General features: G+C 34.0%; 1 protein-coding gene across 1 annotated transcript; it reads right to left on the bottom strand.

The window, feature by feature from the left end:
* Positions 1 to 147: 147 nt before the first annotated feature.
* On the bottom strand, positions 148 to 6,256 carry LOC147076026 (uncharacterized). Its single transcript, XM_085941761.1, has 3 exons — positions 5,877 to 6,256; positions 1,738 to 1,890; positions 148 to 1,252 (listed from the first exon to the last, which is right to left on the bottom strand). The coding sequence occupies exons 1-3, from the start codon at positions 6,021 to 6,023 to the stop codon at positions 230 to 232; spliced, it is 1,323 nt and encodes a 440-aa protein (XP_085797887.1). The 5' UTR covers positions 6,024 to 6,256; the 3' UTR covers positions 148 to 229.
* Positions 6,257 to 13,776: the final 7,520 nt, after the last annotated feature.

The following is a 13,776-nucleotide window of genomic DNA, read 5'->3' as shown; positions in this document are numbered from 1 at the left end:
TAATAAATATGTCGTAGGAACCAAAACCTCGAATAAAAAAAATGAAAATGAAGAACACAGTTAACAAAATTTTAAAAGTTACTTGAAAGCTGTGGGTGCAGGTTTGAATCCACGTCTGCCATAGTTATTTTTTCTATAAACCTGTGATCCCCAGAAAGCGCAATATCATAATTAATAAACGAATTACGTTGGATGTACTGGAATATGTTTCCTGACAGAGATACGGTCTCTAACCAGTATGTGTCATTTTATGTCTTTTGAGACCACTAGAACGCAAACACTTAAATGAGCACACTTCGCACTGATAGGGTTTTTCCCCAGAATGTGTCATTTTATGAGTTTTGAGATGACTTTGATGCGAGCATTGATATAAGCAAACATCGCATTGATATGGTTTTTCACCAGTATGTATCATTTTATGGTTTTTTAAACTATTACTTTGCGAGCACTTAAACGAACATACGTCGCATTGAAAGGGTTTTTCACCTGTATGTGTCATTTTATGTTTTTTGAGATTTCCAATGTGTGAACATTTAAATGGGCACATGTCGCATGCATATGGTTTTTCACCAGTATGTGACATTTTATGTCTATTGAGATCACCGAGCTGCGTGAATTTTAATGTACATTCATCGCAATGATGTGGTTTTTCGCCAGTATGTGTTCTTTTGTGTATTTTGAGATCTCCAGGGTCAGCGCATTTATATAAACAATCATCGCAAGCGTATGGTTTCTCACCAGTATGTGTCATTTTATGTCTTTTGAGAACATTGCAATGCGCACTTTTAAATGAGCAAACGTCGCATTTAAAAGGTTTTTCACCGGTATGTGTCCTTTGGTGTCTTTTGAGTACACATAGCTCCAAACATTTATATGAGCAAACGTCGCATTGGTATGGTTTTATTCCCGTGTGTATCATTTTATGTTTTTTAAGATTACCAATATGAGAGCATTTAAATGAGCAAATATCGCACTGATAAGGTTTTTCACCGGTATGTGTCATTTTATGTGTTTGAAGGTGATCGAGACGCGTGCATTTAAATGAACAAACGTCACAGTGGTGTGTTTTCTTATCATTATCTGTAATTCCATCTATTTTGAAATTAAGCACTTCTTCTTTGACATTTTGTTCGTCAATATTTATTTCTGAATTCTCTATTATTTCTTCATTTGTGCAAATATCAAGATCTAATGGTTTGTCACAACGATATGTCATATTGTCACGTGCCTTGGAGAATTCCAGGGTAGACGTCTGAAAAAAATATGGTAAGATTAATAATTTTAATGATATAGTCATTTATTTGCTCACGGCAAAAGATTGTGAGTGTTAGCTCGTCACATAGTATAATAGCCATAGTATAATAATATAAATAAAAAAAAATCGATTATCTATAAAACATGAAAAAGCATGCCATTACACCATATGTCATATTATATATTTCATAGTACATAAGTATTTTTTGTCGATTATAGTTTGGTTTGATAGGACTCAATGAATTTAAAAAAAAAACTAACCAAAACCATTTGTAATAATATGTATACATAATTCGAGGACTACAATTAAAAAGTGAGCACTATTTTTGTCGGATCGTCCATAATATACAAGCACCATCTACAAATTGTATTCGTAGTCCAACGAAAACAAATAAGTATGACTGACAAAGTTTAGTGTCCACTATTTATGTAGAATCTCAACATCCATCTTCATCCCTCACCACTGCAACCAGTTAAACGTACCTGGTGGACTGGTCTTCCATCAGAATACGAGCAGCCAGGTTGAGCGTCTTCATCACATGATGGTTTCGGAGAGTCTTCATCAACCTCGCGCTTTATGTGAACCAGCTGAAGGTCAATCTCAGGTTTGATATCAGTGATGCAAGTAGCAGGGCTCTAAATGAAATATAATAGTAAGTAATCTGTTATAGCTACTGAGATATCCGAGGTCCTGTGGCTAGCTCGGGATGTTGGTAGGACCCGGGTTTCACAAAAGTTAAATATTTAATAGAAATAGGTAGCAGTTAAATGAAAAGGTCTTGATTGTTTCGTTCAGAGAACGTGATTTTTATATTTTGGCCAGCGGGCCAGGGCCGGGCGGGGTTGAGGGCCGTGTTGCCTCTTTAAAATGGCGACCTTCAACTGACTTTTTTTCTATCGAACAGTGTTGCCATCCTTCCCGTACATACTTCTTATTATTAAATTCCTTTGGCTTTCGTCTCTTTTATTCGGCAAATTACATTTTTCTGAAATACTATTATTATAATTATATACAATTCTTACGTTCTAAGTACATGTTGAATATTTTGACAGTTAATCAGGGAATTTTGGACGTACGTACGCCCATTGTTGACTAGGAGGTCAGGTGACATGGTTATACCTAATAATCAATTTAATCTATCGGGAGAGGCCCAATAATCATGGGTATCACAGTACCTTCTTAAAACCTGACGCGGTTAATGTATTCAGTTAACCGATAATGGATTATAACTTAACATTGTTTATTTCCACAGCGCAGGCATACAAGGGGGGGAGGAGGGCTTTCCAGTCCAAAAACACAAAATAGTAAATGAAAAATTAGTTCTTTTTCTTCAAGTCTTCATTATTGAGAATCGTGACCCGGATGATGTCAAATTCTCGCCACTCATTCTACGACACGCAATGCCCGTGACTATTAGAAAACCCTCGTGCAACTACCTTAGGTATCCAATGTTTTCTTTAATTTTGCGATTCGGCATGTCTAAAAACCAAAACAACGCAGATGAAACAAAATGGGCTCTAAACTAAAAATTATGACTGTTAGTTATATGCAATCGCAGGTGAACACTTGTAGTTATACCTGCAGGCCAGGTATTTATCGCTAGATTTAAAGAGTGTCTGGGTATAAAGAATATACATATACAAGTGCAATAATCTCTGGTTGAAGCAATGGCATCAATATGGACAAAGCATCTGGAAAAAGAATGACAGTCACTTTTTTGTCGGGTCTGCCGAATGGCATTATCAGTTCTAACGCCATTACAATAAAGGTGATATTGCTATAAATTTACGATGCTTTTTGTCGGGTCTGCAAAATGGTACGGTTCGAACGGGTTGAACATTGACACTAGAAACACTGTTCTAACGCAATACAATAAAAGTGATATTGCTATAAATTCCCGATGCGATTTATCATAATGGAAATTTCGTGACGTCTAACCAGTGACGTCCCGTGGGGGTAGGCAGATTGAGCGTCGCTTGGGGGCGGCAAGTAACCCGAAGGGCGGCAAATCGAGGAGAATCATTAGGTATATAATATAGAAATAGCTACATAAACTTAGTAATAACGGTTGGAAACAAAATTTATTAAATAACATACAAGGTTTTACCGGACTGTTTTTTTTTATCGGGTTTGCGATATCTAGTTTACTTCCATTTTCCTTGGAGGTCACGTACTCTATGACCAGCAATGGCATGTGCAGATTTTCGAATTATAAGTAGGTACATACAAACCTAATTTAAAATGTATCCAAATATGTTTGCCCGTTGCTCGCGAGTTTTGGAAGTTGTCAGGTATATTGATAAATGCAGAGTTGGCATTTAAATTAGATTTAGTGGCATAAATTTTGTCAGTATTGTATCTATACAACACATTTCTTAGATATCTCAGTCATGAAAGGATGATAAAAAATACTGTATTGGCGCTGCCTAGGGGCGGCATTTTGTCTAGGGAGGTCACTGCGTCTGTCGTATACATGTGCGAATGTCGCTATGAGCGAATTTACATGCTAGCTACTGTATTGAGTGCGTTGTCCATTAATATTGTCATTGGGTTGAAGCGACGAGAATCTATAAGGAGAAGGCGTGGTAACTGTGGAAGTCAGTGGCACCCCGCCTCATCTCATCGCCTAAGAATATTTATATTAAAACATTTTTTTCAAAATGAACCCCACCCCAAACCATTCTCATGTGTGCGCGTCTATCTATTACTTAAAATGAATTAAATAATATATTATATTTGACTCTTAAAGAGCAACAAATTTACTCAACTGTTAACTTGGCAACCAAACACACGGTCTTGAAAATTCAACCTGCTATACCTTGTCGTATAGGTAGGTACTCAAAAAGAACACATTCATTGAACACATAATATATATATATATATTATATTATAGATACACAATATAATATAATGTATTTATTTATGTTAAATGTATAATAATACTGCTTCATGAAGAGGTAGGAATTAATATTACATACGAGCTTAAAGCTCTTTCTTGTTCCCATATGATTACTTATGAATAGTAGGTAATGATTACTATGTTATAATATCTAAAATCCACCAATATGAAGATGTCACGATGTGTAAATGCCGAAGAATATTGTATTTATCATGTGTAGTTCACGCCCAATATGAAAATAACAGACACGAAAACGATACCAACATAAATGAATATCGATTTGATGTTAGGAGAGGTCTTGTCTTGACAGGTTGTCCTTAGTCATATTCAGGGACTTCAGATATTATGACAACTAAAATACCTAACGGGTAAGGAGTAGCAGGTTACTAATTTCGAGTAAGGAATGGCCCGGGATAAACTTAAATACGTGTCAAGAATACGTCACACATCGAAAACTGACAAGTGCTCTCGGTTTATGCACTGACGCTCGTTTAATATTGGTAGCTATATTACACACACTATTGCAGGTGCATAATGCGTGTTTCATTTTTGTAGGACACTCATACATTCAAAACCCTGCATCAAAGTGTAGTGTATTGAATATTGCCTATCGAAAGTATATTTATTATCAGTTGTTCTGTGCTCAGAATAGTAAGAGAAAAGTACCTAGTTTGATATTTTAATTCAAACGACATCTGGGCATCAGAACTCACTAGACTTTTGATGTAACAGATACAGCGCATTTATTCGATACACAAGGCTTCTATTGAGGGTAATTTATCATATTTATGTATTAAGGCAGTTAGTGACATTAAGTTGAGCTGAACTGACAAAAAGTGCTACCTACCTACCTATGTTTTAACAGCATCTGTCTTGGCTGTGTTAACTTTTATAACGAGATAGACTGTTTTGACGGCTTTTTTTTCAAAAACAGCCTTGTGTATGAATCAATGACATTATTAATGGACAACGCACTCACTACAGTAACTAGCAAGTATATTCGCGCATAACGACATTCGCACATGTATACGTGGACGTCACGTAATTTCCATTATGCGATATGACGCATCGGGAATTTATAGCAATATCACCTTTATTTTAATGGCGTTAGAACAGATTATGCCATTCGGCAGACCCGACAAAAAAGTGATTGTCATTTGTTTTTCCAGATGCTTCGTCCATATTAATGTCATTGGTATGAATAGACACGCAGAAACGTCAAATCTCAAAACAAAGCTGGTGTACCTACTTTATACGGATGGTCAACTCGTCAGAAATCGGTTATCAAACGATCTAAGACATTTACATCTGACATCTTTCGAAATCCAATGTTCGTGTAGGTATGCTCTCAAATAACACAAAAGCAGAGCTCATTGTTAATAGCACATATCGTGCTCGTACAGGCAGAAGTCACTACCTAACTCCAGTTTGACGAAATTGAGATTTTAATGTCAATATATAGAAAAAATAAAGCTGCTTGATTGGCAGAAGTCTCGATTTAAGATTATTGAATATATAAAAAATAAAAGTAATTAATGAATAGTAACTCAAAAAATAAAGATTTTACAACCATTTTAAGAACACCAAAAACACAAAACATCGATTATCTCAGAACTGTGTATTTGGAGTTAGTGACTTTTGCCTGTACGTCCACGATATACATTACAGTAGGTACTATTGGCAAACCGACGGAGTCGCTGGGAATGAATTTGGACAACTAACCTCAAAATTGCAAGTGGAATCGCCGGTATACTCTTGTTTTACATAAGCGCGGGCTTCCGATGTATCTGGATGATTAATTAATGGTACATCAAACCATGGCTGCTCGTCTGTGTCAGGTTGATCTTCAAATTCTCGTTTTACATCCATGTTTAGGAAGAAGAAACGTGACAGCTACCTACACAAAGATTATTATAGGTTTATTCCATTGGAACTGAACGAAATAAATCAAACTAAACCGTAGACAATATACGTTCAAATTGTATGGGTAGAAAGTAAGTCAGAAACTGAGATTATTTGACGTTTGGTTCAGTGTTCCATTGAAAAGCAAACCGTCCCGGAACATCAGAAATGTTTTGGAATGAAACGTCAAACCACTCCTCACGATACATAGACTAATGAGAGTGTGTCAAGGTGATGATAATTTACCAGACTATTCGTCATAGACAATAGTAAATTTATGAACACTATTGCCATAGTTTTGCTTTGAATTTATTTATTGAAGAATACAAAACATTGTGGACATCACGAATCTAAATTCAAGACGTAGGTACACAACATGAGATTTACATTATAACAAATATTACAATATGGAATATAACAATAATAATGACAGAAAAACAAATTAAATCAAAACATACTTAAGTACAATTTTACACAGAAAAATAAAGTTTCAAAAACTAAATGCAAAGTAAATCACTGAAAATGTCTAGGTATTTCTTTAGGGAGCACATTTACTAATCTTGAACCAGTCGCCAATGGTGCCTGATAGGCTTGACACGAGGAAACGGTTCCGATCCAGAATAAATCATGGCTGCGACCACATAGGTAATTGGCAGGCGCATGTAAATTCAAACTTATTAGGACTCCAGGATTGGAAACCATCCCTCGCGCTAACAAGCAAAAGTGTTTCAAGAGAAGAAGAGACCGACGAGATTAATAAGATATAATTATATTTTTTAATGGATTCAAGCTCTGTACTATTCCATTTATGTCGTTTTTTGCACATTGATGTGTGTTTGCCTTTGGTGAGTGTACACGACCCCTGAAGATGCCGAAAGGCGAAACCCGGGTTGCAAAGAACGACTTAAATGGAATAGTACAGAGCTTGAATTCATTAGGATATAAGTTCAAATTCCATCAAGTAGGTACCTTCGGTCGAAAGTATTAATATTAGATATACCAATTATATTTAATCGGGGTTCTCGACCTAGAAGATAGTTAAAAATGATAATTAATTAATAATTGTTTTTTACCAAAGATTCAATGTACATTTTATCTTCTTTTCGACACTTCTTATATTCACTATCATCATCAGCATCAGCCGCGGTCAATCCACTACTGGATGAAGGCCTCCTCAAGCTTCTTCCAACTCTCTCGGTCTTGTGTCGTTCGCTGCCACGTATTTCCGCCGAACTTCACCAGTTCATCAATCCAGCGGCTTTTTAGGCGACCCTGTCACCGTTTCGTGCCCCTTGGGTACCACAGGATGACGGTATTTGTCCAGCGGCCGTCCTTTCGGCGAATAATGTGCCCCGCCCATCTCCATTTTAGCTGTTTAGTTTTCGCCCATTCGTTTCTCTTACGGTTCTTTCGCGTGATGCCCAACATACACCTATCCATGCCTCGCTGTGCGACTCTTAGCCTTTGGACATCTCTCGTGTTGAGGGTCCACATCTAGCAGCCATACGTGAGCACGAGTAGCACACATTGGTTGAACACCCCACGCTTAAGACTTATTGGTAGGTAGGTCACTCTTGAAGATACTATTCAGACGTCCGAAAGCACTCCATCCCAGCTTTGTTCTTCGAGCAATTTCATCGTGCATGCTTCCGTCTATGGGCACCTGCTGACTAAAATAGACGTAGCTGCTGAGTTGCTCAAGTTGGGTGCCATTAAAGATGGCTAAACGTAATTAAAAGAATGCATTGGCATCGTGTTCTGACATATTCTAAAAGTTTCAAATGTCTAGCTGGTCGGGTAGTTAGTTAAAAATCGATTGCAAGATTTGTACTGGATAAACAACCACCGGACAAACAAGAATACGAGCTAAGAAAAACGTCGAAAAATAACAATGTAGGTACCTATTCGTTGTTAGTGTGTATTTGCCATTGGTGAATACGCGTTGTGCTTGAAAATATCGAATGGCAAAACCCGAGTGGAAAAAAAATACTCAAATAGAATAGTGCAAAACTTAAATCCAATAAAACACAGTTTATTGTTTGATCGCTTCCACGGAATAGACTTTTCAGTACTTCGGCCTTACATAATAATTTAATAATAGCGTATTGCGGCAACACGGGTGATGCAATAATAATAATTAGGTATTATTAAATTTATTCATTACTCATTCCTATGATGTGACCTTCGGGACAGACGCGATGTATGGTAAATTAGGTAGGTAAGTATTATTATTTTATTGCATTCCCGTTATTGTTTCGGATACTTACTGTTTTGGAATTTTGGTAACCTACCTACCTACTTAGTATTAGGTTTTTGTTCAGTATTATATAATATCTTTATTTTTATTGTTGGTAGGGAAAGATGCTTTATTGAGTTTAGCAATTTTTTGCAAAAGTTTATTACCAGCTATTTTATTGATTCTCGTATGTTTTTGTCAGCCATCTTAACTTTATTTTGTTACTTATAGGTAATTCTTGGTTTTTGTTTTTGTTAACCTATTTTCCATTATATATAGGGTTACTTTTTTCTTATACAATGTCATAATTGTGTTTCGTCCAAAAACCTAACTTTATTTAGACATTGTTCTTGTTTTTTTAATTATTAAATTGTGTAACTATTTTGAAGGACATATTGGGTGCCTATTATTTTTATCAACTAATGTTTCTATTAACTACCAAACTAACTTCATTTATGTATAGTTATTATTTAAAGTAGTAACTATAATACTATAACAGTTATTATAATATGAATTTATTAAAAATAATTTTGTTGCTTATGACTATTTTTCTTTCACCCAGTACCGAAGAGATCCAATGACATTATATAAAATAAATAAATATCTAGTTTTTTTGTGTTTATTCAGATGTACTTATAAGAATGTTATGCTATCAATTTTATATTAAATACGCCCCTTTCTCTTTGCTTATACAATTTTATGGATCCGCAAAGTATAGTTTTACCTATCACAGTAAAGGGAATCAGAGAATTATGGAACTTAATTACCACCTTCCAGCAGCGAAGTGTGGAGGTACGCTGTTAAGACCTGCCATAAATAATGCACATTAAACTTTGTTAGTCACACGTATTTGTTTTTATTGAACTAAGACTACAATTTACAGATGGTGTTGTTTAGTTTAAAAAAATAATTAAGCCCTGCCCTAACCAAACCATAATAGTTTTGGTATATTTTGGACGATACGACAAAACTGTGTACACTTTTTCATTCATACTTATTTGTTTTCGTTGGATTCAGAATACATATTACACATACCGTTGGTTAATTGTTAAAATTAATGTTATATAAAATTAATGAAGCCCTTCCTTAACCAAATTATAATAGATAAAAAAATATTATTATATCTATAAAATGTCCAAAGTTATGTATGACTTAATTGCATAATTTTAGATATTTTATAGATATACTTACTAGTATTTATCAACTATTATTTATTATGGCTTGGTTTTCGCAGGGTTTATTTGAATTTTAAAAACAAACCAACCGACCTCTAGTCTTATTTCAATGAAAACAAATACGTATTACTGACAAAGTTAAGTGCACACAATTTATGTCGAAACTTACAGCCTACCTCCATCTTTCGATACTGCCACATGCTATATAGAAAATATCAAGATCTACGAGACCTAAAAATAAGTATTCCAGCAAAGACGGAAAAAAATTGAGGCAAGAGAATGAACTGAAAAAGGTTGGAAAGTACCTACCCAACTATACATAATATATCTCGTATCACTAACCATAATAAAGAGTACCATTCCAATTTTTCTATTCTAAATAATAGTCTCAGAAAACTCATAATAACGCGACATGATCATAGCGCTCTTCCCAGAACGCTTTAACATTCAATAACAACCTATCTACATACCTATTAAATCTATTAAACAAAAACGTAGAGAAATAGTATTGTATACCCAATGTATTAATATGAAAGGAGTTCCGATAAGCGGGTCATTGAAAGATAGTTTTTTTATTTTTGTATATTTTTATATAAACGTTTTTCAAAAATTTAAATACCTCACGGTCGTCAGATGAATGACAAAAAGAATTTACTTTGTTTAAATTTACGAAAAATCAAGTCTTTCAGGTGGACGCTATACTGTGGGTTCTGTAAAAGGACGCAATAATGATAGCTGGATTTATATATACACTTTATATATATATATATGTGTGTGTACTGCAAAACACCTACATGTAAAATATCTGATAGGTCGTGCCTACTAGTGAAAATTTAATATTAGTATCTAGTTGTAGTTAGTAGTTGTATTTTACTACTACTTACATTTATTTCAACTTTTAATAACTAGTATGGCGTTAGGTAATGAGTGAATTTAAAGGCAACAGTCTACCAAACGGATATAAAACACAAATTAATATTCTTTCTGACTACGTTTTATAATGCTAAGTTTATAACAATAGTTATTATAAACCAGTGGTTGTAATCTTAGAGCGCGATCCAGAGACGTTGACGTGAAGCAGCCTTTCTAACAAGAAAAACATGTTACGTGTTCTTTCCCTCTTCCACTTGGGCGTTCTAATAAGAATTATTAATCTTATCATTAGGGATAGGTAGACTTTGTAACTGTGCTCTATAATTTTAATATTTCAAATATTTCTTGGTAGAAATATTTTATTATCATGCGTATGTCTGTAAAATATTTTTTGCACCCTTTTAAATGTTAAATGTATTTAATAATAATTATCGTTCACAAATAATGTTGACGTATCCTTTCCAAGTCTTTGGGTTGCCAAGTGCTCTGAAATTCTATTATTAAATTTTCTCGTAGTTTTATCAGTATTATCGTAATAGATCCAAAAGACAGTCCGGCCCCTATTTTCACCAGATATTGCGTGGAGTGATCGATCTGTCAAATTATGACTTTCCAAGCTTCAGAATAAATGTTATAAGTACTTATCAAAACCGATATAATACCTAGCCAACTTTATAAGTCGACAAGGGTTAATCAGGGAACACAGACTTAATGGGAACTGAATTGTGTCAAAAATAATGGATAATGAACTATTTTTATTTTATTCAACAAATAAGACATAAGATTTGAGAATGTTACATTAAATATTATATTGAACATATATCATGCATATTATTATACTTCAAATCAAATCAAATATTCACTTTGTGTTTTAACTAATCAATACCTATCTTAAAATCATTAGAAAGAATAATAATTATTACCTACTTACATATATATTATTTAAGTCGGAGATAAAACCACAATTTTTTTATTTTTATAAAATGTGAATTTGTTAAATGATACCATCTCTTATTAAAATTTATTTTATGGTTATGTTTTTCACAGATACCTCAAATAGTGGAAACTGAAACACCTAACTGGTATGGAGTTTCTTGGAGGATCTTGAGTGTGAAAGAATATGGGATAAGCTTAAACACGTGTCGAGAATACGCTTGTCCTTCGTTCTGACTATTCTCGGTTAATTCACTGACGCTCATTCAATATTAGTGTTTTTGTTGAAGGTTGCTACACACACTATTGGGCGTCTATAATGTGTGGACCATTTTCGTAGGACACTCACATTCAAAACTCTGCATAAAAATGTAGCGTATCGGAATACTATTTTTTAATCTCTTCCGTGGATTTTTATTTAAAACACTATTATCATTTTTTTCTTGTGCATCTCAATTCTTATTTTATCTACAATGTTGTGACCATCGTTACCTACTGTAATTATATTTGATATAAATAAAAATCATGAATAATGTTCATGTTATACACTATATAAATATATGTATAATATGTACTTCAAAACATCTGCATGTAAAACATCTGGTGATTGTCCCTACCAGTGAAAATTAAATGTTATTTTACTGCTACATTTATTTCAACTTTTAATAGTATGACGCTGGGTTAATGAGTGAATTTAAAGGCAACAATCTGCCAAACGAATATAAAATATAAATATTCTCTCTAACTATGTTTTATAATGCTAAGTTTATAAAAAGAGTTATGATAATCCAGTAGTTATGATCTTAGAGCGCGATGCAGAACCATATACGTAAAGCAACCGTTCTAAAAAGAAAAACCGGTCACATTTCCTTTCACTATTCCACTTGGAAATTCTAATAACAATAAATAATGTTTTTCTCACAGAACTTAGGTCGTCGAAATCAGACCCATAAAGTTAGGCGCGTATTTAAAGGACGTACGCGCCTAAATATCTTTCTGTATCGCGCTCTTAGATTATTTGGATGGGCACAGCATCTCGTCGTTTTCTGTGAGATTTTTAACGATGAAAACTCTGCAAATAATCATAATATTTAAACGTGTCAGATTATTTCGTATGAAATATTACGTCATCGTTTTCTTGCGGTACTTTCTGACTAGTATGTGGAATCATCAGTCAGGTTGAGGATTATGCCTGATAGCAATGGTTAGGTTGTCATTTGTTCTCATGGGTACTAGATTTGAAACAAGTCCCACGATGTGGTTTTTCATCTGTATGTGTCTTTTTATGTCTTTTGAGATCACTATTTGTAATGAACTTTTTAAAACACACATCGCATTGATGTGGTTTTTCACCAGTATGTGTCATTTTATGTAATTTAAGAGCACTACTTTGTACGAATTTTTTAAGACACATATCGCACTGATGTGGTTTTTCACCAGTATGTGTCATTTTATGTCTTTTGAGATCATTTTTTACTATGAATTTTTTAAAACACATATCGCACTGATGTGGTTTTTCTCCAGAATGTGTCATTTTATGGATTTTGAGATAACTAATATGCAGAAATTTTTTAAAACACACATCGCACTGATGTTGTTTTTCATCGGTATGTAACATTTTATGTCGATTGAGAACTTTATTTGCAATGAACTTTTCAAAACACACATCGCATTGTTGTGATTTTTCAACAGTGTGTTTTATTTTGTGTATTTTGAGAGCACTGATTTGAGTGAATTTTTTTAAACACACATCGCACTGATGTGGTTTTTCCCCAGAATGTGTCATTTTATGGATTTTGAGATAACTGATATGCAAAAATTTTTTAAAACACACATCGCACTGATGTTGTTTTTTATCGGTATGTAACATTTTATGTCGATTGAGAACTTTATTTGCAATGAACTTTTTGAAACACACATCGCATTGTAGTGGTTTTTCACCAGTGTGTTTCATTTTGTGTATTTTGAGAGCACTGATTTGAGTGAATTTTTTTAAACACACATCGCATTGATGTGGTTTTTCACCAGTATGTGTCATTTTATGTATTTTGAGATGACCAATGTGCCTAAAATCCTTTAAACAAACATTACACTGATGTGGTTTTTCATCAGTATGTGTTATTTTGTGTCTGTTGAGAAGACCAATTTGCGGAAATCTTTTAAAACACACATCGCATTGATGTGGTTTTTCACCAGTATGTGTCATTTTATGTATTTTGAGTTCACTAATTCGCCTAAAATCTTTTAAACAAACATCACACTGATGTGGCTTTTCACCGGTATGTGTCATTTTATGTGATTTGAGAGAACTACTTTGTATGATTTTTTTAAAACACACATCGCACTGAAGTGGTTTTTCACCAGTATGTGTCATTTTATGATTTTTAAGGATTTGGCTTCTAGAAAATGTTTTTAAACACAAATCGCATTGATGTGTTCTTTCACCAGTATGTGTCAATTGATGATTTTTGAGATCACTAATTGTAAGAAAAAATTTTAAACA

The sequence above is a fragment of the Rhyacophila brunnea genome, unplaced genomic scaffold (assembly GCF_057557595.1).
Source record: "Rhyacophila brunnea isolate RB1 unplaced genomic scaffold, BYU_Rbru_1.0 scaffold_136, whole genome shotgun sequence".
In the NCBI taxonomy this organism is placed as follows: Eukaryota; Metazoa; Arthropoda; class Insecta; order Trichoptera; family Rhyacophilidae; genus Rhyacophila; species Rhyacophila brunnea.
The sequence above is the reverse complement of the archived record's forward strand: the minus strand, read 5'-3'. Positions and strand labels throughout refer to the sequence as shown.

What these genes read in the sequence shown, in the direction of transcription:
- LOC147076026 (XM_085941761.1), bottom strand. Translation starts at nt 6,023, where the DNA reads ATGGATGTAAAACGAGAATTTGAAGATCAACCTGACACAGACGAGCAG. An exon ending in ATTCCACTTGCAATTTTGAG is followed by an intron (nt 1,891 to 5,876) that starts GTTAGTTGTCCA and finishes TATTTCATTTAG; the next exon opens with AGCCCTGCTACTTGCATCAC. An exon ending in ATGGAAGACCAGTCCACCAG is followed by an intron (nt 1,253 to 1,737) that starts GTACGTTTAACT and finishes TATTTTTTTCAG; the next exon opens with ACGTCTACCCTGGAATTCTC.